Below are 27,549 nucleotides of genomic sequence, written 5' to 3'. Positions count from 1 at the left end.
CTGGACGCGCAGCGGCCCAAAATGGAGGCGCCGGCGGTGCTCGCTGCTGCGGCCCCGGCCCCACGCGGACCCCAGCTCGACGGCGGCCCCGGCCGGACCCGCAGAACCCCGGGCTCCGCGCACCGCCGGCTGCTACTGCTGCGGGACCCCGAGGACGGCGCGCAGGAGCCGCGGCGCGGGGAGGCCCGGCCGGCGGGCCCCGGCGGCGGCGACTCCTTCGTGGTGCTGCTGGAAGTGGCGCGCGGCGCGGCCGAAGCCCCGGGGCGGCGGGAGACCGAGCCCGAGCCCGGCGGCGCCGCGAGGCCGGCCGGCCGCCCTGCGCAGGTCCCCGGCGCCGCGCCCCTCGTGGGCCCCCGGGCCGCCGGCGGCCAGGACCTGCTGGTGCACCTGGAGCGCGGCGTCCTCACGCTGGCCGCGCGGTCCCGGCGTCCGCCGCCCGGCCAGGAGGCCGCCAACCCTGCAGGGGCCCGCCGCGCGTCCGCCGGTCCCGGGTACCGCTGCCCCGAGCCGCAGTGCGCGCTCGCCTTCGCCAAGAAGCACCAGCTCCAGGTGCACCTGCTGACGCACGGCGGCGGCCAGGGCCGGCGGCCCTTCAAGTGCCCGCTGGACGGCTGCGGCTGGGCCTTCACCACGTCGTACAAGCTCAAGCGACACTTGCAGTCGCACGACAAGCTGCGGCCTTTCGGCTGCCCGGTGGGCGGCTGCGGCAAGAAGTTCACCACCGTGTACAACCTCAGGGCGCACATGAAGGGCCACGAGCAGGAGAGCCTGTTCAAGTGCGAGGTGTGCGCCGAACGCTTCCCCACGCACGCCAAGCTCAGCTCGCACCAGCGCAGCCACTTCGAGCCGGAGCGGCCCTACAAGTGCGACTTTCCCGGTGAGCGGCGCCGGCGGGGCGGGGCGGGCCGCGCGGCGTCTCTTCTCCTCCCGCTCGGGGTCGCGGTGGCTCCCGAACCCCGCCTGGCTGTGAGGCTTGGGCAGCAGCTCGGAGAATCTCGGCGCCCTTCCCCGGCGGCTTCCGGTGAGCGAGGCCACCAGGCGTGTTCCCGGAGACGGGAGTTTGAGACAGGTGTCGTCACTTAGAAAAGCTCCGTCCGGCGTATAGGCGCGTTCCCCGGGCTGCAGGGACGCAGGGCTACGCGGCCCAGGCGAGGCCTTAAGGTGCCGAGGGGATGATGGCGGGGGTGCGGTGCATCCACTATTGTGCCGTGGAAAGTGTTTCCTTCGGGCTTCACAGTTGCGTGAAGTTCTGAACGTCGTCCTTATCTTCAGACGGAGAGACTCTGGGCAGGTGGGTGCCGTGGGCGGAGGGGTCTTTCTCCGCTGTGAGTGCCCCTGAACTGTCCACCGGGATAGGCAGCTCTGGCTGCTGTCGGAGGGAGTGTGCCTCTGCACGAGAGGAGGTTCCCGCCTGGGAAGGAGGGGCTGCGGTGCGGGGGCCCCGCTGCAGAGCCAAGGCAGGGAATGGGGGCAGTGGGGCGGGCTGGGGGCAGGGTGCCCGAGGACCTCCCAGGTGTCCTTCCTTCAAAGAGAAGCGCGAGTGTGTGCCTGGCGACCCTGTTGATGCGTTACGGACGCGGAGTGCGCTGCTTAGGATGTATGTCGTGAAGTGTACTCACGTGTGGGAGTTTGAAAGGGCGGAAGAAACTTCACATGTTACCAGGTTCCCGTGTTTTCCTTCCCACGCGCCCTGGCCTGCCCTGTGCAACCCGTCTCCGTGGAGAGCATGGCTGCAGGCCCCTGATCGCGAATGCTTGGTCCTGCATTCGGAATGTGACCGCGGTCTGCGGACCGCTCTCTCGTAAAAAGCTCAGGGCCATCCTTCTGAGCATCGTACCAGGAGGATGAGGGGTCCAGCCTGCTTCTGGGCACGGGGTCGCCCTGGGGGTTTGGAGGTGAATGGTACGCGGGGTGTTTGTTTGAGGTGGGCGGGGGCAGGAGAGGGACACGGTGAAGCTGCGTGAATGTTCCAGACCGGAGTGTCCGGAGGGGTGACCCAGGTAGAGGCAGTGGGGCGCGGGGTCAGGAGGCTTGACTGTCGGTTGGGGGAGGCGCTTCTTGCTGAGGCAGAGGCTGACTCAGCCTGTTCAGGCCTCCTTGGCGGAGTGTGAGAAGACGCCCAGGTCCGAAATACGGAGTGGCTGGGGCTGCCGGGCATGGATAGGTGTATGCCCGAGAGGAGGATTGTAAGGCGTTTAGGAAGATCAGTGTTTCCCAGTGAAGTGTCGCTGTGAACAGTGGGGTTCCCTGGGCTGTCCTGCAGAGTGCTGCGTGCACCTGGCAGCACCGTAAAGGCTCTGAGAAGCGCTGCAGCGGAGACTCCTGGTAAGCATCTCGTAGCCTCGTGTTTGCTGCCCTGTTTGAGCACTGAACCTTTCTGTCAGAGGAGAACTAGTGATGTGCACAGTCTGGTGGCTCAGCCGGGGTTGACGATGCAGGTGGTGGAAAAAGGCCATGTGAGCGAAGATGACCCCAGTGACCCTTGACAGAGCAGGGAACTCCGAGGAAATGGACCAAAAGGAGAGAGAAGCTCGCTGCCAGAGGCCGGGCTGCCGGCTGCCAAGGACGTTCGGGAGGATGTTTACGAGGGTGGGAGATGCGGCCTCACTTCCACGGGTGGAAAAGTCTCAGGTGTTATTACTGCAGTCGTTTGCAGCCCTTCCAAGCTCAGCCCGACCAGACGGAAGCTTGTTCCTTAGTCTCTGCTTTCTCTCGTTGGGTTTATGGTCTCACATGGGCAACCTGGGCAGTTGAGTTCCCACCATGTCCACAGGGTCTGAGCTATGGAACTGGGGGCAGTGCTGTGCTGGAGGACTTTCTCTTGATCTGGTGCTTTGTCTCCTGGTCACATGGGGACAGGTGGCCTGTGTGCACCCGTGGGCTGCCCTGAGCCACGCCTACTTTAGCTGCAAAGGTTTTCACTGTCTGGAGATGCTCCTTAGTCCTCCTCCCCATCTGCCCCAGTGCACGCAGCGCCCTGGGGTGGTGACTGGTTTAGTTGTGTTCCGTGACTTGCGTCACGCCAGTGAGCGGGGTGTGTGTTTTCTCCGTTCAGGCTGCGAGAAGACGTTCATCACAGTGAGTGCCCTGTTCTCCCATAACCGGGCCCACTTCAGGGAACAAGAACTCTTTTCTTGCTCCTTTCCTGGATGCAGCAAACAGTATGACAAGGCCTGTCGTCTGAAAATCCACCTGAGAAGCCATACAGGTAACAAGCCGGGGACATCTGGACCCCATCTGCCGTCGGCGCAGCTCACATTTGTAATCACGTGGTGTGGTTTTTTTTCCTTTCTAAGGCGAAAGACCTTTTATCTGTGATTCTGACAGTTGTGGCTGGACCTTCACCAGCATGTCTAAACTCCTAAGGCACAAAAGGTAATCTTTACATTTTGGTTGAATTATCAGTTTTGAAAACAGGTGAGTTGTTTGTTAGTAGTAGAAGCCTATGGATGGAATAATCTTTGGGTTTCTTTAAGTTATGAAAAACAAACCAACGTGGATAACTTGAAAATTCTGAAACCTCATAAGAAGAAAACCACATAGAATCTGATTACCCAAAATCAGTTTTTTCTGTGTGTACTTGATTTTAAGTTTAACTGGTGTACTTAATATGCAATTTGATGTTTTAAAAAAATTAAGGCTATAGACTAAGCCTTCGTCGTGTTACAAACTTCCCGCGGTGGTGATGACGCCTTGGAGGACTGGGCCTCTGTGCAGGAGACACTCGGCGCCTGGCCTGTGTCCCTTGTTTGGCCTCTCAGCAGCTGTGACAGTGAAGCTCTTGTTCTCCTGTTTTTGTTTCGTTTTATACATTTATTTATTTTTATTTAATTTATCTTTGGCTGCGTTGGGTTTTCGTTGCTGCACGCAGGCTTTCTCTAGTTGCAGCAAGCGGGGGCTTCTCATTGTGGTGGCTTCTCTTGTTGCGGAGCACGGGCTGTAGGTGCGCAGGCTTCAGTAGTTGCAGCCCATGGGCTCAGTAGTTGTGGCTCGCGGGCTTTAGAGCACAGGCTCAGTAGTTGTGGCGCGTGGGCTTAGTTGCTCCGCGGCATGTGGGATCTTCCCAGACCGGGGATCGAACCCGTGTCGCCTGCATCGGCAGGCAGATTTTTAACCGCTGTACCACCAGGGAAGCCCCTTGTTCTCCTGTTTTGCATTGGGAGCCAGAGAGGTTGGGTGGTTTGTCTGTACTTGCACAGTTGGGATCTGAGGTGTCTACTTAGCGAAAGACTGTGTGTACGTGAGGTGATGTCCCCTGCGGTGTGGACAGTCTGTGTGGGAGCGGGGTTGCTGAGCGGGGCAAGTGGCTTCGTCAGGGTCTCGGGGAGGCTGCTGCTGCTGAATGGAACGCTCTGCTTGGGAGTGGTCACTGCCCGTTGCTCTCTGTCCCGCAGGAAGCACGATGAGGACCGCCGCTTCCACTGCCCCGTCGAGGGCTGCGGGAAGTCGTTCACCAGGGCCGAGCACCTCAAGGGCCACAGCGTCACCCACCTGGGCACCAAGCCCTTCGCGTGTCCCGTGGAAGGTAGGTGTGAGCCGGCCCCACGGCCACCTGGACGCTATGCGTGGAAGTTGCTTCGAGGTGCGTCATGTCGGCTGCGGCGTGAGGTGGGCTCGGCCGGTTTTAGCCGGGGGCCGGGTCTTGGGAGCCGTGTGTCCGGAAGAGCAGATTCAGAGTCAGGCCGCGGGACTGGGCCCTGCGGGGGGCGCTCTGCTGAGCCCCCTCTGGGTTTGGTGGTTGGAGGATCCACTGACAGAACGCGTGAAGAAAGCCCGTTTGGGCACGTGGCGCGTGTCTCGGGCTCAGTAGCCGTGGCTCCCCACGCTGTGACTGGACAGCAGTGAAGCCAGGCCGGCGTTTTAGAGGCACCGACTCCGGGACGGCGGCCCGGGGCCCTCGGGGTGTGAAGGTGAGCCCTGGCTCCACTCCCTGAATCAGGGACCTCAGGCAAGGTTCTCTGGGCTTCGGTTTCCTCACCTGGAGAAGGGGATACCAAAGACCCACTTGCAGCTGAGCAGCTCTGGAATGTAGCCCAGGTGGTCTAATCAGACACGGACCCGCCTCTCCCCAGGGCTCCGGTTGGGGCCACAGGTACACAGCTGACGTGCAGGGTGCCTGCTGCACAGAGGAGGTCACCCGGAGGGTTCTTGGGGTGGGCGAGTGGCTCCCAGTAGGCAGGGGCGGTGGAGGCAGAAGGGCCGGTGTGGGCAGCGGGCTGAGGGCTCCAGGCGGGGTAATGGGGCCACAGTGGAGGTTTAGGCTGCGTCTGGGGTCCTGGGCAGATGGGCCGGTGCCTGGGCAGGCCGTGGGAAGGGAGGGACGGCGTAGACGGCAGAGGCGGGAGTTAGAATGCATGGTGCCTGGCGAGGGTTCAGGAGCGGGTGGCGGCTGGGTCAACGTCTCAGTTCAGACGGGGACCCGGGGCGCAGGCAGGAGGTGGGTGCGGACGCGCGGCGTTCCAGGTGCCCGCGGGCTTTGCCGGCAGATGCTCGGAGGCGGGGCAGGTGCTGCTGGGGCCTGAGAAGCGGGCTGGGGGCGGGGCAGACCGCGCACGGCCGGGAGAGGTGCGGCGAAGGCGCCTGCGCGCGGCTCCCAGCCCTGCCTCTTCTCTGCTTCTGTCCAGTGGGGGTGGTGGGGGCCCAGCTGGTCAGGGGGTTTAATTAAGGGCTGAGAGGACATCAGTAACCGCCACCGCTGCCGGCAGGTCGCAGCAGCAGGCCTGCGGCCGAGCCCTGGGAAATGCCCCGCGTGCGGGTGGGCCAGCAGAGGGCGCCCCGGGAGGGGCCTGAGGAGGACGCGAGGGGCCAGGTGGGCTCTGGGCCAAGAGAAGACCAAGTTTGGGAAAGGAGGCAAGTGGGCCGGCGCGGGGAGCTGAGGGGCCGCGGGCGGCTGGCGAGGCCTGCGGGGGTGGGGGTGGGGGGCTCAGCCCGGCGGGTGGGCGGGGCGAGGCGGGAGAGGCTGGTTCCCGCTTCCCTCCTCCTCGAGGGGATGGAGGGAAAGAGGAAGGGGCAGGGCTGGCGACGGAGGAGGGAGGGTTTTCCTTTTGGCAACTGCGCCCTCGAGAGGGCGCTGCGCCGGTCTGGCGTAGGGGGTGACCGGCAGCGCGTGGTGGAGGGCGCGCTTTTCCAGGGAGTGGCGGTGAAGGCGGGTGGCGGAGGCACCCAGAACCCTTTTCACGTTTGCGGAAAGTTGACAGTCGTCGAGCCTGGACGACTTCGCCGTTTCCGCTGTTCTCGTAGGGGTTTGGGACATTCTCAATAAAAAGTTAAAAAGCCGCCCCTCCCCGCCTTCTCCGTGGCAGTAGCAGGAGGGGGAGGGGAGCACGGCGGCGAGGGCGGGCGGGGGCGGGCGGGGGCGTGTGCCTGGTGCGGCTTCTCTGGGCCTCCAGCGCGCGGTGGCGCCCACGGGAACGTGGGTGCGAGCCGAGCAGACTCCCGAGGAGCTGGGGTTGGCAGGGAAGTCTGTCTTCGACAGCTTGCCTCTGCCCGTCCCCTGGCGGGGTGGTGACTTGGTAGAAATGCGTGGGGCTGTGTGTGAATATCCTTAACCTGTAAAGCGGTAACACGAGTCTCAATAGATTACGTTGTAATTAGGAAACCGTAGTCGTTGACACACATGAAAAAGTGGGCATACTTGTGATCATCAAAGGGAATACACATTAAAACGATACCTGTCTTGTTCCCTGTTGGATTCGCAAGTATCTCTACAAGTAGAAAGCAGCACGGTGGACGTCCCTGGGGTGGTCGAGCCCGCCCTCGGGAAGGCCGTGCGGTAGGCGGCCGTGTGATCAGCCTGGACGTCTCTGGGAGGGCCCCAGCTGGGAGGGGGTGTGGAGCACAGCACCCGTGGCGACAGGGCCCCCGGGGGCAAGACCAGAGATGCCTCTTCTCTGTTGTGTTTCCCAAGTGCCCTGTCCTGAGCCTCACCTGGCAGCGGGTGTGAACTTTTCTTTGACAGTGAAGTCAGTTCAGAACTGCCCTCCGGGGCGGCAGAGCCCTCACTGCCGTGGCGTGTCCTCTGTGCCTAGCCTCTTCTCTGGCAACAGCCCTCCTCCGGCCCCCAGCGACCCCATCGCCTTCCCTGACGTGCTGTCGCGTGACAGCGCTGGGGCGTCCTTCCTGGGCGTCGTGAGTACCGTGGAGGCCCCGCTTTACGGAAGGGGTCGAGACGGCCGTACGCGGGTGGGGCCGGTCCTGCAGCTCCCCACAGCCTGGCCTGGCAGCCCCTCGGCCGTACCTCCTTGCTGTGGTGGCCACGCCGCCCGGCACCTCGGAGGTGACCTACCTCCTGGGACCTTCCCTCCTCGGGGTGACGCTCTCCTCTGCTCCCGGAACGCTGGGTGGCCCGACCCCGGGCTTCAGTCGCCTATGTTAGGACAGCTGGCTGCTTATGTGTCCCTACCTACCAGGTGACGAGCTTGTGGCCGTCAGGAACCCCTCTTCCCTCCTGTGACCCCGCCGTGCCGAGCTCCAGCGGTGGGCCGTCGGGGCGTGGAGGGGGGTGGCTGTATCTCTGGGTCTGCCTGTTTCCCTCTGCCCCGGGCGCGTGTCTGCTCTGCGGACGTGGGCAGGGCCAGCTCCGGGCTCCCCTCCTGCCTCTGATTCCCGGCCATCTGCTCGGCCCTTCTGGGCAGCAGCTTCTCAGGGGCGAAATGAGAGGAAGTGGTGGGTCTGTGGGGTGGTCTCCAGCCCCAGATGTCACGGGGTCGCAGGTTTTCTTCCAGTAGCAGCTTAATGGAGGCGGTCAGCCTGACTTGCGCAGGTCACACGTCCTGCCTGCGGCCGATGCGGGACTTCAGGCCTCCTCGTGATGCTGCCTGAGGGCGCTTGCCGGGGGCGGAGCGGGGCCGTGCCCTGTCTGGGTGCTGCCGGGACGGGGACCCTCAGGCTAACACGCGTCCCTCTCTCTGCCCAGGGTGCTGTGCCAGGTTCTCCGCGCGGAGCAGCCTCTACATTCACTCCAAGAAGCACCTGCAAGACGTGGCCGCTCCGAAAACCAGGTGCCCGGTGTCCAGCTGCCACAGGCTCTTTGCTTCCAAGCACAGCGTGAAGGCGCACGTAATCAGACAGCACCACCGGCACCCAGGTCGGCCCCGCTCACGGCCCTGCGGGCGCCCGGGGTCCACTGGACGCGCGTCAGGGACACGGCGCGAGTCGCCGCTTCCTCGGCTCCCAGCCCAGGGACCGCAGCCGCCCCGCTGCGTGGCCTCGTGGCCTCTCTTCTGCCACTTCCTGCCTCTGACCCTCTCACCCGCCCTTGTCTCTGAGGGGCTTCCACGGGGTTGGCCTTCGTAGCCTGGCCTTCTGAGTCTCTCCTTGTGACCTTGTCCTGTGTTCCAAGCCTGCCCCCCATGGCGTCCGACGCCTTCAGCTCCTCCTGTCCACCCCGGTGCCTGGGAGAGTCCTTGGCGACAGGACAGAGCTGTTTCCGGATGTTCTGGGGGCAGAGTGCGGACCACGGCGAGCCCAGAGGGGCGACTTGGCCCACGGACCTGGCCGTCCTGCTACCTGGGGGCCTGGGACCGAGAATCCCGCCCCGTGCACCGGCCCCTGGGCGGGCTTGAGGGTCTGGGTGGCCCGGCGGCTGCCTCTCCCTAGAGTCGTCCCAGCACCGTGCTCTGCGGCCCGGCAGGCCTGCTGTTCCTGGCAGGGCCTGGAGGGTGAAGTACTAGCTGTAGTTACCTGAGCAGCTGCTTCCAGGCCCTGCTCAGTGCCACCTTTGTGACAGGCCTGCCCAGCCTCAGGCATAGCCACTTCCCCGCTGTGATCCTGGGAGGGGCACCAGTATGTGAAGCACGTGTTGGGCAGGTGATGGGGGGGGTGGTCTCAGGCCCTGCATTTATGCTGTGGCATGGTCTCGTGTCAGCTAGGTGATCAGGGGTGTGTGTCCCAGGCCTGGCGTTTACGATGTGGTACGGTCTCTTGTCGGGTAGGTGACTGGGGTGCATCCCAAGCCTCACATTTATGATCTGACGTGGTCTTGTGTGGGGTAGGTGACTGGGGGGTGGCCCAGGCCTGGCATTTATGATGTGACGTGGTCTCGTGTCAGGTGTGTGACGGGCTCCCAGGCTTGCCTCCTGATAAAGGTGCCTGGGAGCATCTGTTTATCGTGGACGGACTCTGCCAGGCCCTGAATTGGCTGTTTGCGTCCCCCTCACGTTGGTCCAGGGTGGGGCTCACATTGGCAAGAAAGTGCTGGAGTGAGGTCATGGTGTGGCCTAATGCTGGATGCTCTGTATTAATGTTTGTTTAATGATTTTTGAATGTTTGGCCCTTGCACGTTGGCAGGTCTCCAGTAAGTATGTGTGGAATCAGTACAATGCTAAATAGGAAATTTATGAGCATACTGGCATGTATTTGCCTGGATTATTATTGATTTTTTCATAGGGAGGTGAATCATCAAGGTTATCAGGGAAACTTGAAAAAGAGACATGTTTCCATCTTCCATTACTTCAAAGAGTCACTGCCCTTTCAGAATGTTTCCTTGGTACCAGATGATTATTGAAGCAACGATAGATTGATCCAGTTCTCAAACTTTGAAGTAATATGACAGCTGCAGATGATATATTCTGAATTTGGTTGTCGTTTATTTACTTTTGGAGGGGTGGCGTCTAGAGTAGATTTCTTTCATCGGTTCACGGTAGAAGCATCCTAGGCACTTTGACGTGGGGTCCACAGCTGGACAGTGTGAGCTTGGGATTAGCTCAGGGTTGGGAGGGAGGGATGGTGCCAGGCCTGGGAGCGCCTTTCCCTCTGGCCGGGCCTGGGTGTCGGAGGCCGCAGGAGAGGGGCAGTCAGGCCTCGTTTGGCAGCTGTGCCCCAGTTCTCTGTGCTTCCACTTTCCTGTTTGCTTGGTGCCTGGTGAGCCCTAGGATTGGGTGTTCTTGTGTATGAACCCCCAACTTGAGCATTCATTGAAACTTTTTTACAGGATTTTAGTGTTCATTATTCTCCCAAGGGTAATCTGATTACTTAAAATCTTAATTGAATAACAAATAATCAAGTATTGGGAGAGCGCTGCGTGCGGCAGCAATTAAGTGAACGAGGGCGGCTTGTTGAGGGCCAGGCCCTGTGTCTGCTGCTGAGGGGCACAGACGCTGGGACCCGCAGTGGGGGCAGTGGAGCCTGGCAATGGAGCAGCTCCATCCAGGAGGCCACAGCCAGGCCTGCAGAGTGCGGTGTCTGACGTGCGCTCTCCGCAGCTCCTTGGGGGCGCCCTGCTCCAGCCCAGAGGCAGGCAGCCGGCAGGCTAGATTACCCCCACTGTCCATCCCTGCCCTTGCGCCCTCTCCTTCTGGAGATGCTGCTTGTCACGAAGTGGGCAGAGAGCTGGATGGAACGTGGACCCACATGGCTGACGCCAGAAATGTCAGGGAGCCGGGGTTCAGCGTGGCCTGAGGCCTGCAGGTGTCTGCTCCGCCAGAGTGCCTCGTCTCCTAGGGTGGCTGCTCGTGGTGGAGTGAGCTCAGGGTTTGAAGCCAGCAGGACTTGGGTTCGAGTCTCGCCTCTTCCGTCACTGGGCGGTGTGACTTTGGGGAGCGTCATCGACCCAGGTCGCGCCCGCCGTATGGGGAGATGCCTGTGGGCTCGAGGCTCTGGGCAGCGTGGACAGGGCGCCGGGCATGTCCCCCACAGTGCCTTGCTGCAGAGCGTGGCCGCCTGCTCACGTCTTGAGCACACACAGAGCTCCCTGGGCTCTGAGGGCCTGAGGTCACCAGAGGGTTCCTTCCTTTTCAGACCTCTTCCCTCCGCGGGGAGCTCCAAGCACGCTCGCGCCCAGCAGTGACCTCAGCAGCCCCAGCCAGAGCGCGTTCAGCAGCGTGGACCTGGCGGTCCTCTTCTCTGACACGCCTGGAGACAGCGGTGGTGCCCCCAGGACCTCTGACGAGGCGCTGCGCACTGGAATCCTGACTGTCGACGTGACTTCTGTGAGCGCCTCTCTCGGGGGGGGCCTCCCTTCCAGTCAGGCTGCCTCAGGGCCCAGGGGCCCCCTAGTCTTGGTGGCCCACAATGACGTCCCACTGGGCCCGGACAGGCCCGTCGTTCTTGGGACGGCAGCCACGGTTCTCCAGCAGGGCGGCCTCGCTGCAGGTGACGTGCAGGCCGTGGACGCAGGGGCGCTGGGCTGTCTGGTGGCTCTGCCCGTGAAGAGCTTGAGTCGGGACCCCCAGGCTTTGACCTCTGCGAGCGGCCCCCAGGGAGACAGCGGTGCCCCGGAGCTGCTGGTTCCCATCAAAGTGGAACCGGACTCGGCCCCCGACCCCGACGCCGTCAGACCGCAGGCGTGGAGCGGAGGGGCGCCGCGGCCTGTGGAGTCCAGCCCTGCAGAGGAGCTCGGAGCTCGGAAAGACGCGGGACTCGGTGCGGGGACCGGCGGCTTCTACTTGGTATGAAGTGCTCTGTTCGGTCATGTCTCGCACCCGTCGTGTGGTGTTCTGGATTAATCTACGTGCAGACGTTTCTTAGGGGTTTGCGAAAGGATGGAGCTCCCGCCTGCAAGTCTGGAAATCTGAGTTCCAATCTCGAGTCTGGAACGGACTAGTTTTTATGACCTTGAGCAAATCACTTAACGTGTCTGAGCCTTAAATTCTCACTTATTTCTAAAATGAGGGGCTTTAGCTACATGATTTCTAAGGTCTTTTCGAGTTCCGTGATCTGGTGATAACCTGTCTTTTCTCGAGAAAACGTGGGGTATTTCATAATGTTGAAACGTTTTGCGTTTGAGCTTATCACGTAATAGCAGATCCTCAGACGGAGTCGTGGCCAAGAGGAATTGTGACATCAACTGTCTCTTAAGGCTTAATGGAAACTAAAACCATGCAAAAATGTTTAATTTGAATGAACGACAACAAAAAAAGGGAGTGGTCTGGGAGCCTTTGTCTCTGGAGGGTTATAAGAGCACTTCTCCAATTGTGAGGCTTGGCAGTTAATATATTTTAACTATATTTATGTCAGTTATACATTTAATATAATTTAAAGTAATTTAATCAGAGATTCTTAAGAGAATGTTTTTTCCCAGCCTCGGTGGGAGTGGTCACGTAGGTTTTTCTTTGTGGTGCAGGTTAAATTTGATGGTGATGTTTATATTCAGAAAGTTAAATCTTATTTTACCGTGATGTAAAGAAAAGTTACGGCTTTGAATCAGCGTTCTCTGTGAGGGATGTGGCAGTGGCCGAGGGCTGCGGAGCCCGAGACTGACCCTGACCCTGACCCTGACCCTGTCCGTTCTCTCGCTAGCTGTGTGACGTGGGCCAGCCTGGCATCTGTGAGCCCAGAAGGCGCGTGGTGAAGGGGCCGCAGGTACGCCCGAGCCTCTCTCTGTGGGGACGAGGGTTCCACCGTGTCCTCGCAGTGCGTCCACAGGGGTGTGGCACTCCCAGTCCCGTGTGCGTACGTCAGGTCCCTCGGTAAACGCCCGGGTTCAGTGATGCACTTACTGCTCTGCTTTGCCGGGTGAGACCCTGAGTGGAGCGCCTGCCCTGAGCAGCCTCCGTGGGGCACACGGCCTGGGCCCCCGGGGTGGCCAAGCGGGCGTGGTGTGACATGTCCAGAAACCCGGGGAGGGGCCGCAGTCAGTGAGTCCTGGTCACTGAGGGCACTGGTTCTGTGTTCAGTCTGCAGTTCACTCTAAGATGGTTTCTGTGTAAAATATTTTACTATGTTTTAGACTTTGAAGGAATAAACTCTGCTACTCTGGATAATAAAATCACGTATGTGGTTCCAACTCAGACTCCGTGCAGCTGCCGCTGTCACTGGATGTGGATTCTCTGAGCCTTTGCTAGGGTCTGTTGAGGAAGCAGACCCCGCGCTCAGTAGGTCCCCCGCTCCCCTCCCTCTAATGTTTGGGCCCCGTGACTGATACGCTTTTCTTTGGTCTCAGGAAGGCGGGGGCTCAGCAAGAACTGATTCCCGAGCCATTCAACTAGCCAAGGAAAAAAAGCAGAGAGGAGCTGGGAGCCACACAGGTGAGGCTGTGTGCGGGGAGGGGGCCGGCCGCGTCTCGTGGAGCCCCCCAGAGGGCACGTGGCGCTGTGGATCCCCAGCGCAGGAACGCTTCTGATTTTAAAGTGTCGGCATCTTGTTTGAATTTTTAAAAAACACTGAGTGGACCAGACAGGACCTGATAGTGTGTGACCTCCTCCATCCATCCTGAAAATGCGATGGTGGGCACAGTGCTTAAGGGACACTGTAGTCAGGCCTTTTGTGAAGGTGACGCTGAATTCTTCAAGTAGCATTATTTTGTAGATTTCATTGTATAAAAATATTTATCTAAAATACCTTTTAAAATATCGAAAGGCACGTAGGGTTAGCAGTATACTACCGTACATCTTCTTCTTAATGTGACGGCGTCTTACTTCACGTAACGGTAGCGCCCTCCTCTCTGGGGCGGTAAGTAGTGCCCCCTGGTGAGCGTGGGCCCTGTCGGCGTTCGCTGTGCTGAGGAGGGCCAGCCCTGCGGTTCCCGAAGGCCGGGGCGGGGGAGCTTCAGAGATGGCGGTGGCAGGTGGTGGTGGCGTCCACGAGGGCACAGTTGGTGAGGGGCCGGGGCCTCAGCTCTGTGGAAGTGGAGCTGCTCGGGGGCGGCATCTGTAGAGACAGTTTTGTTTTCATTGTTTTTGTAACATTTCAGCGCTACCTTTTTAAAAACAAGGACGCTTAAGAACACGCCAGGCACTGTCATCGCTTCTTTAGGGGTTGGCAGTACGTGTTTCCTTGAAGTCACTATCTAGCCAGCGTTCCCAGTGTCAGTCGTTTCAGATGCCATGAATGCTTTTATACCTGTTTATTCTAATCACCCAAGTAAGGCCCGTATTTCCCGTTGGTTGGTGCATGTCTGGGGTCTCTTTCACATTCGTAGCCCCGCCCGTGCGTGTGTGCGTGTGTGCGCGCGCGCGTGTGCTGGAGGCTGGGCAGTTTGCCTCGTCGGGTTGTCGGGTCTCGCGCTTCAGGGTAACAGGTCACTCTGTCTCCGTGTTTCCTGTAAACCAGTCTCTCTGGCTGGAGGCTTTGCTCTGACTCGACTTAGAGTCTGTGGGGCCCTGATGGCCGGCCCAGCCGCGGACGCCCAGGGTCTGGACTGTTAGGCTGAAGGAGGATGCTGATGTCTTGCCCATTTTAAGCTAGAATACTTTTGCTATACAGGAAAGTCAGCAGAAGTGTCTAAACTTTTCTCTTAATCAGTTTTCAAAATAACGAGCTAGCTGGTTTCTTTGCATCCTCCAGGGGTGGTCAGGGTACTTTATACGCTCGGTGACTGTCGACTTTCAAGGGAAATAGAAATCTGGAACCTGTCCAGCACGCAGCCTTCACACACGGACGCAGGAGAAGAGTTTCTTCTTGGGGTGTGTAGGCTCACCTATGCTCACCTTTGCTCACCTTTGCCCCACGTGACCTTGAAAGCCCTCTTGTGTCCCGTAACAGCCAAGAGGTAGAGGAAGATAAACAGAGACCCACAGCCCCTTTTCCAGAGCCCTCGGGGCCAGCTGTGTGTTTCCCCCGACCCTTTACTTGGTGGCCTTTTAGACTTGCGGAAACACGCTTCCACGTGTGTTGTCCCCAGCTGTGGTGCCCTCCACCCAGCCTCCCCCGTGTGGACGTGTTCCGAGATCACGTGTGTCCACAAAGCTGGGGAAGGACTGGGACATGGGCCACTGATGGGCTTGGACCTCACGTGCGCGTGACGGCCCCCTAGGACCCTCTTCTGCCCAGGGTCCTGGGTTAGCCCCTCGGCCTCTTCCTCTGCGTCTGCTCCTGCACCTTCCAGATGCTCCTGTCGAGATGCTGGTCCTTCAGTTCAGGGCGTCGCTCCCTTCGGGTCTGTCTGGTGCTTTCTCTCTTTTTCTTTTCTTTTTTTTTTTTTTTGCGGTACTTGGGCCTCTCACTGCTGTGGCCTCTCCCGTTGCGGAGCACAGGCTCCGGGCGCGCAGGCTCAGCGGCCATGGCTCACGGGCCCAGCCGCTCCGCGGCATGTGGGATCTTCCCGGACCAGGGCACGAACCCGTGTCCCCTGCATCGGCAGGCGGACTCTCAACCACTGCGCCACCAGGGAAGCCCTGGTGCTTTCTCTTGATTGGACCAAGGTTGTGTGTTTTGGGGGGCCCAAAGTGAGGTGCCCTTGTACCTGCATCTTGTCGGGGTCCATGTGGTAAACTTACTAGGGCAAAGCTGACATTGGCCCCTTGGCTAAGGTGGGGTCTGCTGTGTCCTCCATGGTGAAGTTCCTGCTTTTCCCTTTGTAGTGATAAATGTCTGTTTTGAGGTGGCTACTTTGGGCTGGAGTGCAGACCTGCAGGATTACCCCACTCTCACACCACCAGCAAGTGTGAGGGTCCCTGTGACTCTCTGGGTTCACGAATTCTCTAGAAGGGCTCAGAACCCATGGTTATGGATTATCGCAGCAAAGGGACACACAGTACAGTTGGCTGCAGGCAGAGGACACTCCCAGTGAAGCTACCAGCCGCCCTGTCCCTGGTGCTGTGGTCAGTGCTGACGGCCCCACCCCCTCCGGAGGCCGAGATGCCCCCGTGGCCCAAGGCTGCCACCCCGAGTCGCATTGTCAAACTGTCTGAAGGGGCCTGTCTGCCAGGTGGCGCGTTCCAGAGGCCTCGAGACTCCTTCCCGGGGGCTGGGCGATGGGGCAAGGTTAGCCCGGGCCCACGCTGCGCTGGGTCTGTTCTCACCCACCCGCTTGTTCCGCATGTGAGGACAGCTTGGCCTGTGCTGTCATTACTGTGGTGGTCTAACGGTGATTTTCCATTTCCCTCCTCCTCTGCGTGTATTAGTTAGAATTTTCTGGAAGGAAGAGTTGTCCCTTCTCTCCCCTGTCAGTTCAGTCAGTTACATCAGTACAGGCTCAAAGACGTTGGCTTTGTCTTGCAGCGTAATGCAGTCAGTGCTGGGTTAGAATCGATACCATCCGTGTGGATTTTGCCGCTCGAATTGTTCCACCTTTGGCCGCTGGCAGCTCTTTTGGTTGGACTCTTATGCCCGCCTGCCAGGCCCCGTCATGGTTCTTGGGGGGCACTCCCCTCACTGGTTGGCACCACCAGGCGCAGCCCTGGAGCAGCCGCTTCTCAGGGTGCCCGTCCCCCACTGGGTGCGGGTGGTGCCGCTGCCTGTTGCCCCGGGACGCCCGGCGGGCGTGCACCCACGCTGCTGTGCTTCGGACTCAGGGCGTGTTGCGTTTTAGGGTGGGAGTGTGGCACACACATTCCGTATTTCTCACCACGCCTGGTTCTGGTGTTGGCTTTTCAGTGAAACGCATTCACTTAAGTGAGTCAGGAAGTCTGTAAACTGTCTTCACGTGCTTCCGGGTCGCGTGTTGCTGCTACGTTCTTTTTGGCACTGAACTTGGGAGAAACCTGGGTTTGGGGACTTCCTGGGTTTCGGGGTGTGGTGTATAGGTCCAAGAGCAGAGAAGCCGCAGGAGCAGGCCTGCTGGTGGAGGCGAGTCGTGTAGACGCTGGCTTCGCGGTGTCGCCGCGGTTCAGTGCAGCGCGCCCGTTGGTTCGTAGGGAATGCGTGGTCCGAACGATTTGAAAAGTGGACATAGGGTCTAGAATCCAAGACTGTTCCCATTGGGTTGCTATTGAGTGCTGAGGCTCCCCCCTCAAGCCAGGAGTATTTTCTCAACGTAAAAGAGAAACTTTTATTCTTGAAGCTGACAGTTAGCAAAGTAAGCTTCAAAAAAAAAAAGCACCCAACTTGAGAACTGTGAACGGGTGTGCGCTCTCTGCTCCTTAAGGGCAGGGAAGGCAGGCAGGCACGGTGCCCCCTGGAGGAGGTGTAGCCAGCAGAGCACACACGTCTGTGTGACGGTGAAAACGTACATGAGTGGGACTCCCCCACTGTTTTGACTGAGGCAGAAAGTAAAACCCCAACCACACGATGTCCAGGAGAGACATATTGTGGACAGGAGTATTTAGAAGGTTAAAATTAAGACCAGATAAAGCAAAACAAAAAACAAAAATTACAAAGCAGGGGTTAATACTAATATCAGAAGCATAGAATTCAGAGAAAAACAATTGGGGCAGAGAAGGCTTTTCCTGTTTTGGTTGCTGTTCACACATGATCAACAGTCTTACCATGACTTGTGACCGTTTATATGAATATTTATATGAAAACTTACAGTAGTGAACAACATGAAGTAAACACAGATGGAGCGCCAGGAGAATTGGATAAAAACCTAGCAATATTGGAGTTTGTTAATTTAATTATTTGCAGAATAAGCAGAAAAAATAAAGATGTAAAATATGTTTACAGTGGGATTAGTAAAGTTGTTTTAATCGATTCTACTCCATGACAGTGGAATATTTATATAAATTAAACTGAACAAATTAGGCGTCAGGAAAACCATAGCAAAGTCTAGGAAAAAGCAGCTTGGTAGTACATGTTTTTGACCGTAATGTGGTAAAACACAGTAATAGTTATTTGGAAAACAAAAGAAAACTTAGTAAAAACTCTTGGGTGAAAGAAGAAATAGGAGCTGGTTAGAGACTTCCAGGAGGAGCAGGTGGCCGTGTGGTGGGCGTGAACTTGAGCAGGCAGCCTCTCGGGTCCCAGCCTTCTCTGTAAAACAGGCAGAAAGAGCACCTGCTGAGGTTCCCGAGGGCCTGAGGGTTCCCTGGGGGGGCTGGGGGTTCCCGAGGGGCTGCGCTGGGCTGAGGCGGGTGCAGTGCCTGCAGCCCTGGAAGGTTGGCGGTGGTGGTTCTGTGTGGGAGGGGCGGGTGCGCCGAGCAGGGCGCCTTCCTCTTGAACAAGGAGGAGGGGCTGAGTCTTTCAAGACGGAAACAGAACAGACTAAGATGAGTCAGAAATCCTGATTTTGACCCTTAAGTGTGAAAACCTACTCAGATTTTTAAAAAAATCTGTGTGGGCCAAACAGAGCAGCCTTAAGTGGGTACAGCTCCTGGGCTGCCATTTGCTACGTCTGTCTGAGCAATTTTACAAAGGATAAAGGGGAAGCGTAAGTGAATTCCACAGGTTCAGTGGAAAGTAGAGAGCCTCTGTGCCACGTGATTGCAAGTTTGGAGTCCTTGCGACAAGATGCGTGGTTTTCCAAGAAGACAGAAATCATCATTACTCAGAAACCAGCGTTGGACGCCATGGTTGGAGTGAGTGTTTCTGGGGCTGAGCTGTGGGCGGGTCGGCTCCCTGGTGGAGGCGGGTCGGCTCCCTGCCGAGGGGCCGTGGGAATGGGAATCGCCCTCGGCCTGGGCGTCTCCAGGATGGTGACTTCTGAAAATAGAACACCGCTCCCCAGAAAACACACCTGGGGGTCGGCAGCGCGTTTGGTCCGCTGTCCCCCAGCGGGTTAGGCAGCCTGAGGTGATTGCGGTGGGAAGTCTGCTACTCAGGTCTCACAGTGAAGGGTCCTGAGGAGCGGTACTGTCTTCTCAACAGATCCTCTCTTTTTTCTAAAAATTGGTTTCTGTTCCTGATGGAAATAGGAATGGAAGAAAGGTTCTGTAGCCAGAAGCCAACCCCACCCTAGCGGTGGGTCACCAGAGGCATCCTGCTTGGACTCAGCGCCGTCGTCCCCTCGTGTCAGTGTTGTCCCAGAGCTTCTGGCCCTTGAAATAAATGGAGGAACGAGCAAGACCTGCAGGGAGGGCATAGACAGTGACTCAGAGGAGAGAACCCGGAAGGATCCCCCGGAAAGTGATGGGGCTGAGATGGTACCCAAGTGCCCCGTTTCAGCCGCAGGAGTGCCCTTTGTGGCCGCAGCTTGGAGGAAGGACAGTGGAGAAGGCACCCTTCACAAGGAGGACATTTCTTTTCCCAAGTGGGCGGGACCTGAAAGGGAGGGGACAGAACGGGCCTGAGGTGCTGCGGGGAGGAGGCTCCTGCGATCTCAGCAATCGAGGAAGACAGTGAGTCAGGAGGGGTTGCGAGCAGCCCGAGGAGCCGGTCCCCGATGCTTCGCAGGCTCGCGTAGGGCAGAGGCCTCGCGTGGACACACGCGGGCGACGGGCAGTCCTGGCGGGGCCCGGGTCCGGGGGGTGCGTTCAGCACGGGCCCTTTGTCCAGAGCAGCTGGCTGGGAGCGTTCTGGGAACGAGCTTGGAGCCAGCAGGAGGCCAGGCCGCTTGGGGCCTCTGGGTCAGTGTCAGAACTGGGCTCCCATGAGGGCGTGATTAGAAGAGGGACGTGGTATTTTCTAAAGGGTTGTTCCACCTGTTCTAGAGAAAATAAACCACAGGGACACAGAGCAGGCAAGGGGAGCAGGGGGCTTCTTGGGGTCCTCCCACCGAGGTCAGCGCGGTGCCGGTGTGGGGGCCCCGGGCAGGCGGGGCCGGGCCGCTGAGCACACGCTCTGACAAGCGGCGAGGGCAGCTCTGCCCGTTCTGTGAGTGCGTGAGGGCCTCGGGGGACCTTGCGACCCAGGCAGGATGCAGCCTGGGTGGGGCGCTGGGCTGGAGAGCCTGCAGGGAAGGCTGTGGGTGTTGCCGGGCGCTCCTGCTAGAGCCTCTGTAAGGCTGTGGGAGCAGATTAAGGAGGGTAGTGGGCGGGGCTGTGTGTGTTTCAGGCCCCGGCTTTGCCGTTGGGCGGAGGAATTGGGCGGAGGACTCGGGCGGAGGACTCGGTCCGCATAGACCGCCCCCTCCACTGGCCCTGGGCCTGGCTGGCCGTGCGCCCGGCAGGCCTGCGCGGTGGACGGCCCTGGCTCACTCTGGGGGTCCATCCACCTTTCTGGGTGGATCCTCACCTTGCCCTTCCCAGCGGGACCCGCTTGGCCTTCCTGTCCTGGGAGGTGGGCAGGAGGAGGGGACCAGGACCTTGCTCGCGCTGTGTTCCCTGGCCCGTTTCTGCGGGGCGGCCCTGCCGTGGCTCTGGCCCCGTGTGCTGTCCCCCTCCTGGACTTAAGGGCGGCAGTGCCCTCCTGAGGTGCTGCCCAGGAGCTGTGCCTTAGCACACCGCCACCGGCGTCCCTCTTGCCTGCATGGAGCCCCTCTGGGTGCCACACCACAGCGTCCCTGCGTGTCACTGGGCCCCGACCGACCCCCAGCGAGAAGCACCTCTGAGGGGCAGTGATGTTGCGGCTGCTTCTGTGACCGCAGACCTCGCTGAGGGCCCCTCGGTGTTGGCAGGGTGCCCCCGCTCCCTCATTAGCGCGTGTGGGTGTGGGCTCGTCTGTACGTCTCTGGGAACACGCACGCCTGTACTCGGCGCACGGCCAGCACGGGTGCCCCGTCCCGCCCGGCGTCCCACAGAGTTCCTCGTAGACGAGGGCCGGTCCTGGGCCCTGCGTCCTGGGCTCCCCCGACCCCGTTCCCTCTCCATGTCCTCACGGCAGCCTGAGGCGTGGCTACTGACGCCCCATTTTCTGGGTAGCAACCTGAGGGGGACGGACCCCACGGTGCAGGCTGCAAAGCCTTCAGGGGCCTGGCGGCACCGCGTCACACGCGGGAAGGCCGTGTCTCACCGACCGCGAGTGTGGCGGACGCGGCGCGCCCAGGCGACGGTCCCTCTCGGGGTGGGGGTGGGGGTCGGGTGGGCGCTGTCGTGCCCTCGCCGATGCCAAACAAGGCAGTTGATAAACGTCCTTGTGGCTGGTTTTTAAAAATCATAAACCTTCATCCTGAGGAAGCAGACAGATTTCCCTAATAAGCAAGTCGGACTGGCAGCGTCGTTTCCCATCACAGTGGGGAAGACGCAGCGGGGCAGCGGCGCAGGGGCGCCGGGCACATCCGCGGAAGGTCGGGGGTGGGGGCGGCTGCGTGGGGAGAAGGGCGGTCGCTTCCCGACGACAGTTACAGACCCACGGGAGCTGACTCCAGTCGTGAGAAATACGAGGGGAGGATGGGTAGCTGACTGCACAGGGAACGTGCAGATACCAGATCGTAGCTTTTCTGTTAGAATAATCAGGAAAAAAGGAATGAACGATCTCACTCACGATGGCGTTAACAGGAACAAGGTGTCTCGGGACCCCCAGTGACAAGGACGCCCGGCCTGGATGAGGCCTGCTCAGGGCCTCCCCATACCTGGCTCGAAACGCTGTGCCTCTAGTGTTGATTGACGTCTTCTATTCAGTTCCTTGGAAATCCCAAAGGAACTTAAAGCCCCCGTCAGGCTTCAGTTCCTGTGGAAGATGAACTTGGTGAGACTCCTGGTGCGTCTTGAGGAAAGAGAGATGGTGGGAGGGCCCTGGGGGCCTGCGGCGGGCTGGCCCGTGGGACGCTGGGCGCAGAGCAGAGCGTGGGGTCCGTGAGTGGCTCAGGTGACGCTGGCTTAGTCGGGGAGAAAGGAAGTGGCTGCTTGCTTGGCCTGCGCTCCACCGCCCTGGGAGACCACGTTCTGCGTTTTGATGGTAGTCGTTTTCCATGTGGATGAGCTGCCCGTGCGTCCTTATCTGGAAGAAGTGATACAGTACCCTGGTCTCTCCTGTTAGTAACGTGCCTGTGTCTCCTTGTGAACGATCTGTTTTTATAGCGCATCTTCTCGACAGCTGTGTAGGACTGAACACGTCAGTGAATTCGGCCCCAGTGCCTCTGCGTCCGTGCTGTGTCCTGCCGGATCGCCTTCCTTGCAGAATGGAGGGAGCGGTCCTGCAGTTTTTTGCTGTGTCTGTGGCTCCGACGGGGACCCCCAGTGGCGAGTGACCCCGTGGTCCCCCTGCCCGCTGGGCGTGGAGGGCAGGTTCTGTGGCGCAGGGCTGTGCTTGCGAGGACCTCGGGGTGGAGCTGGGGTGGGCGCGCACGTGGTCCGAGCCGGGTCTGTGCTGCCGGCCTCACCTGGTCTCGCTGGGCCCTGGGAGGGGAGCTGGGGGTCCCATAGTTCACGGACGGGCCAGGGGTCCGGCGTGCAGTGTGGAGTCCAGCTCACCCTGCCGTCTGAGGCCCAAAGAGGATGGGCCTTTGAGGCCTGCTTAGTGGACACGTATCTGCTGCTGGATTTACTCTCCTTCCCCCCCTTAAAGTCACCCTGCACGGATCAGCTTTGTGGATAAATGTGGAGAATGCTCAGTTCAGTGTGAAGACTGCCTGCCTGGTAAGAGTTTGTGGATTTCCGCCGTGGAAAAGGAAGTTTGGTTTTTCTTTTGATCGGCTTATTAATTAAGTGAATCACGTGTGTTTAGCGCCGCGGCATCTTTTACTGGTGAGGACTCGGGGCCACATGGTCATCGTGTGCCCCGTGTGGCGACCCTCGGTTTGCGTTTGCGTGCCTTCAGGCATCCGCAGACAGACTTCTCCGTCACGCTCAGGTGTGGGGTTAATTTGTGGCCGTCTTGAGTGTCGATGACACAGTACCTGATGGCACAGTCTGTCATTTGGGGTCGTGTAACAGAACACCCACCGCGATGGCTCGAGCAGGGAGTCTGGGCAACGCCCGCCCCGTGGGGGTCAGGGTCCCCTCCTCGTGCTCTGCCTGGGTCTTGGGCGTGAGAGGGGCCTGGGGGGCCCCAACCTCCTTGCGTTCTCTACTGGCGTCAAGTCGGGGGCCACTGCAGGCTCTCCTGCCCCTTTCCCTCCACAGGCGCCCGCTGTGTCTCCACCAGCTTCACCACGCCCCTCGGGAGGGTGCGGAACAGGCCGGGGTCTTCCCGAGCCCCTCGGCCAGGCCCCGTGGGTTGGTCCGGGGACGAACCCTGTACAGGTGGACGTGGCCAGTTCGCCCGCCCACCCTCCGGCAGGCCTCCCAGGGGCGCGTGTCGAGGTGCTTGGAGTTGGGGCGTGTGGTGGGCCCATGGGGGGCGCACTTCCCCGGAGACCCTCAGCTTCCCAGCCCCCGCGAGCTGCTGGAGGAGAGGATCCAGGAAGGCCGGGCGGCACAGGTGCCCGCACGGGGGCCGCTTTCAGCTGCGGGCCTCCTGTCCCGGGCGAGAGAGAGCCTTCATACCAGCGGCAGCGATTTCTGTAAATGTAGCCATGGGGTCTGTGGGGTCACCAGATTCCCAGACACTGGATTGAAGGTACACGTTGAAAAGAGGACCTACGTGATTTCTTTCAGGTTAAGTGTGCTGATACAATAGTTAAAGCTGACTCCGCTTGGTCTTATTAACAGTGATATTCTAGTTACTCGCTTTTTAGCAGTGTGGACCTGTCTTCCGTTAAGTATGAAGGAAATGCGGAGTCGTGATGTGTAGAAAAAATGAGTGGGGTTTATTTCTGATTTGTACATGTGATTTTTACTTAATTTCCCCCTAGTTGAGTAGCATACGTGCCCACATTCACGAATGAAAGCAAAGCTTTGATCATAGCTCTCGTTTCACAGATAACTTAGAGCGTGACCCACACAGCTGGCACTGAGTCATTGCAGCGTAATAAGGAGAAATGGCTCCGATTCATCTCATCTTTATGCTATACGACTACATAATGAATATTAGAATTACATCATTTAAATCTTGCCTACTTTTAAAACTGACTTCAAAAGATGCATTATTTGGTGCCTTCCTTAATTTACTCCATAGTGCTTTCATGATATTCCTTGAAGCATGTCTTGGTATGTTCATTTGGATTAAAAAATGAAGTCGGACCCTTCAGCAGAGTAAGGCTGACCGTGTTACATGGGCTTCGTCCAACATAAATGAGCTGAATCTTCAGCTGCACAGTTGGGATGAAACTAAAGCACATGAGCATTTTATTAAAACATTTTTTTAATTGGCAAAAATGTATGTTTACCAGTCTCAGTGCTCACACAGACACGAGCCACCTGGGAGCAGGCCGGCAGTGCACTCCTCTGGATGCATTTTTCAGTGTAATTTTCCTTTTAATATTTTATAATTATCAAAGTTTAATGTCTTATTTTGACTGGGTTTGCATTTCTGATAATTACAGTGGTAACTCATTTTTTCAGATGATGAATGTTCACTTCTAGAAAGTATATTTAAGAAAACTTTAAAAATAAGTAAAATTTCAATTTATGTGCAGATTTGTATTGCGGGGAAATACATGAGGGTGATAAAAGACTTCAAAGCATAACAATGATTCAGGTAAAATTCCAGAGGTGGCTGGAACAGCACAGGCCCCAGGAGGACAGGGGGGACATCGAATTCCTCCCTGTTGAAGGGGAGGGAGTGAGTCCTGCTGGGAGCAGCAGGGGCGTCAGGCACCTGGGGCAGGCAGAGAACTGGGGCTGGACCCAGAGGACACACACGGAGGGGAGTCGGCAGTGAGACCCTGGGGATGGGGCCCGCAGGCTGGCTCGTCGGGCAGCAGAGCCAACCGTGCACGTCAGAAGGGAGACAGAACCTAAATAGCCGGCCAGCCTCTCGTCGTTTTCATCTTTAACTTGAGGTCAATTAGACGTTTTCTGGAAGTAGCAAGTCGTTCAGTCTCACTTGTTCTTCTGGCGTTGTTTAATTCAACAGCACTTAATGGGTGCTTTTATTAAGTGAGCTCATATGCTGCTCACCGTAAGGTTGTCTTTGTGAGGCCGTTCCCGTGCCTGTGTCTGCCCAGCAGTGACAGCGCCTCCACCCCTGGGTGCTTGCTGGCCGCTGGGCTCGGTCCTGCGCCCTGAGCACATCCGCGTGGCCCATCCTCCCTGCACTCTGCGGTGGAAGGCCGGGGCCAGAGCTCAGCGCACCTGTCCAGGGTCAGGGGGAGTTGGTGGTGGAACCAGGGCTGAATCCAGGGTTCCTGTGTCAGAAAAACCCTTTCTGGGTGTTAGGATGTTTTCTTTCTTCTTTGTGCTTAATTTTTTATAAAAGCATGTTGTTATGAAACCAAGAAAGTGATAATTTTTGCGAAGGAAGCTGGACAGAAAGAGCCATTTAGCAGGTGCTGAGGTGCCGGCAGGGGGGCGCCGGGGGGATGCAGCCGGCTTCCCTCCCTTCTTTTTCCGTGAGCTTGGTCGTGCTCCGTGTGTCAGGGACCCCACGTGCCCCAGGCTTCGAGGGTGAGGAGGAGTCCACCCTCGAGGACGGCGTGGCCTGAGCCGTCTGTGCGGAAGACAGGCGAGCCTTGCTCAGCTTCGAAGCGGAGGCCTGGTCTCGGCCTCTTCCCTCTGGCTGAGCGGCCGTGCGTCTGGGGGCCTTGTGTGTTTCAGGAGCCGCGGGGCCCGCACTGAGCACGGGGGAAGGTGACGTCCATGCCGGCCCGGGAGCCTGGCTGTGGGGCAGCCTCGCAGTGCCTGGCGTGGCTCTGCCGTGCGTCCAGCTCCAGCTGCTGCAGGTAAGAGCCCGTGAGCTGTCCTGCCCCGTCCTGCACCCCTCCTGTCCGTCACTCCACTGTGTCCACACTTCCCCTCGGGCAGGATTCGCATTCCCCATGTCCAGCTCCCCTGCAGCCTGCCCTCTGCACTCCGTCCCGCTCCTGCCCGAGGTCCCGTTGCCGCACCGCAGACAACTGGCAGTGCATCTGGCTCCTGTGCCTCTGGGTCCCCCGGCCTTAGCTTCTCTCCTCACGGGGCCGGGTGAAGGCAGCGTGCTCATCCTGTGCCAGGATGCACCCGGAGGAGGTGGCCTGTGTGGAAATGGTGCTGAGCTTGCTTCTCTCTTATTTTCTCTGCCGCACTGAGCCCCTCAGGGCAGGGCCGGCCACCTCTTGGGCTGCGCCCGGGCCAGCGGGGACCTGCAGCTGCGGCTGCTCCCACCTCCGTGGCTCTAGGGACACGGTCACCTTCAGCCTCGCTTTCCAGGGGCTGGAAGACGATTCGGAAGGGTTTGGGGAGAGAAGAGGTTTAAACGCTGAGGATGTGTAGCTCTGACCCCGCCTCTTTGAGCACCTCTGTGTACTTGGCTCTCGGGCCGCGGGGCCACACAGCTGGGCCTCGAGCTGGGCTCGGGGGAGGGCTCTGGTCACTGCTGGGCCTCAGGCCGCCCCTGGAAGGCGGGTGCGCTGGTTCTGCTGCGTCTCAAGGTAGCGGGACTCCTCGGGCCAAGGTGACTGAGCCGTGTGCGGTTGCCTTCCCAGGATGACCCCTCAGGGCACGTGGTCTTCCCGTTGGCGCCCAGCCCGCAGCCTCCCGTCTCCCAACCCCTGCTTGCTGCCGTGCCCGTCTACGTCCTCCAGGTCTGGATGCCTCTTTGCTCTTTGGGTTTGTTGAGACTCGCGAAGCTTCCGGCCTCCTGAGGCTTCTCCCTGAGGTGGCCTTGCGTGGGACTCGCTGGGTGGGTTGCCAGGGTGTTTTTCCACATTGTGGAAGAGGTGGGTAAGGGATCAAGACATAAAAGGTGGACCGTACAGCTGGGATTCACTCATCACGGTAGATGGGGTGGAATTTAATATGGTCTTCAAGGGTCATACGTTGAGAATTGTGGAAGTTGGGCTGGCCAGATTTTATTTAGCCTGTGGGGAAATAGGCTAAGCTGAGTATGGGTGGCAGTGGATAATTGAGATTTGGGTATAAAATAATGATGTAGCTTATCCAATTTCAAATGTGTATGTAAGAAACAAACAGTAATTTTGGTTTTCTTATGTTCAAATTGGGCTGTTCGACATTTTCCGTAACATTAGAAGTGAATGTTGAACGGAGCACAGGGTGGGGGGTGAACTGGAGGGCGTGCGGTCACAGCGTCCGGAAGGCCTCACGGCCGTCCCCTCCATCCGTCGGGCATTCCTCATCTCAGGGTCGTGTACAAGTGAGCAGGGGGTCGCTGTGGCCTGGAACCTAGTGCTGACAGTTATTCCCTGCAGGCGGCGGGCCGGGCGGTGGTGGTGCGGCCATGTGGCTGGAGCCCGTCCGCGCTGCAGCTCGTGACTGGGAGTGGGGGGCGCTCCCGGAGCGAGTGGGGAGGGTCAAAGGTCAGGGAGGACAGTCCCCTCTCTCAGGAAACCCAGAGCAGAGGACTGAGTTCATCTTTGCTTAGTTTTGTTGATACTAAAACGTTTTCCTTCAAGGAATATATGCTTAAAATAGGGGGAAAACGAGTGTTTTCAACTAAGGGAGGCCAGGGGCTTGTGGGGGCCTGCGCTGTGCTGCGGTTGCCGAGCTCACCGCTGTGCTTGGTTTCGCAGGAGGTGCTCCCTGCAGCTGGAGGGGCCGCTGGGCCCGGGGACATGTGGAGCTCGGGCAGCACGGTCGGCCTGTGGGCCCTGCAGTGAAACCAGCTCTGCCTGGGCCGAGGGCGCCACTTGGAAGGCTGGCCTCGTTCTTCAGAGACTTTGGGTACATTTTCACAAGTGTTTTTCTTACGTTTTATCAGGGACCCGTTTGGGACCGTACCATCCTCTCAGGGCAGAGCGTGCCTTTTCTCGCTCGGCTGTGCACACAGCCTGCATCTGCCTGAGCTTGCTGTGTTTAGAAACGGCCGCCTAGGGAAGAGGACAGAGCCTCCGCGGTGGCCCGACGGGGCTTCAGCACTGAGCGCAGCGTCTGGCTGAGAGCGAACAGGCTGTCCCCGCCCTCGGTGGGGGTCGCGGTTGAGCTGGGGTGGCACCGGGTCTAGTGGCCCAGGTGGCCTGGTGTCAGGGGAACATGATGGCTGACGAGGCCCCCAGGCCCTGTCACAGCCCCCTGCACAGACCAGCGAGTTAAACCTTTTAAAGTGATTTTTCCGAGTTCTGTATTTGGGTAGTAACATCTAACGGCAATTGGACAGCGGTTTGTACAACCACATTCTGAGCACTGAGGTACGTGCATGGCGTGCGGCTTGTTGAGGCTGAAG

The 27,549-nt window shown here is 59.0% G+C and overlaps 1 protein-coding gene across 3 annotated transcripts; it reads left to right on the top strand.

The window, feature by feature from the left end:
- Positions 1-27,467, top strand: ZXDC (ZXD family zinc finger C). 3 transcript variants are annotated; one of them, XM_081247197.1, is made up of 11 exons: positions 1-877; positions 3,056-3,208; positions 3,297-3,375; positions 4,395-4,525; positions 7,916-8,086; positions 10,738-11,387; positions 12,238-12,300; positions 12,881-12,965; positions 24,990-25,114; positions 25,856-25,954; positions 26,900-27,467. In XM_081247197.1, the coding sequence occupies exons 1-11, from the start codon at positions 22-24 to the stop codon at positions 26,984-26,986; spliced, it is 2,499 nt and encodes an 832-aa protein (XP_081103323.1). In that variant the 5' UTR covers positions 1-21; the 3' UTR covers positions 26,987-27,467. The 3 variants fall into 3 exon arrangements, with proteins under 3 accessions (XP_081103323.1, XP_081103324.1, XP_081103322.1); XM_081247198.1 differs by lacking the exon at positions 25,856-25,954; XM_081247196.1 differs by lacking the exon at positions 26,900-27,467 and having other exon boundaries at positions 24,990-25,959.
- The last annotated feature ends 82 nt before the right edge of the window (positions 27,468-27,549 follow it).

The sequence above is a fragment of the Mesoplodon bidens genome, assembly GCF_964165515.1.
Source record: "Mesoplodon bidens genome assembly, chromosome: 10".
NCBI classification, from domain to species: domain Eukaryota; kingdom Metazoa; phylum Chordata; class Mammalia; order Artiodactyla; family Ziphiidae; genus Mesoplodon; species Mesoplodon bidens.
Note: the sequence above shows the minus strand (reverse complement) of the source record. Positions and strands in the feature narration are given on the sequence as shown.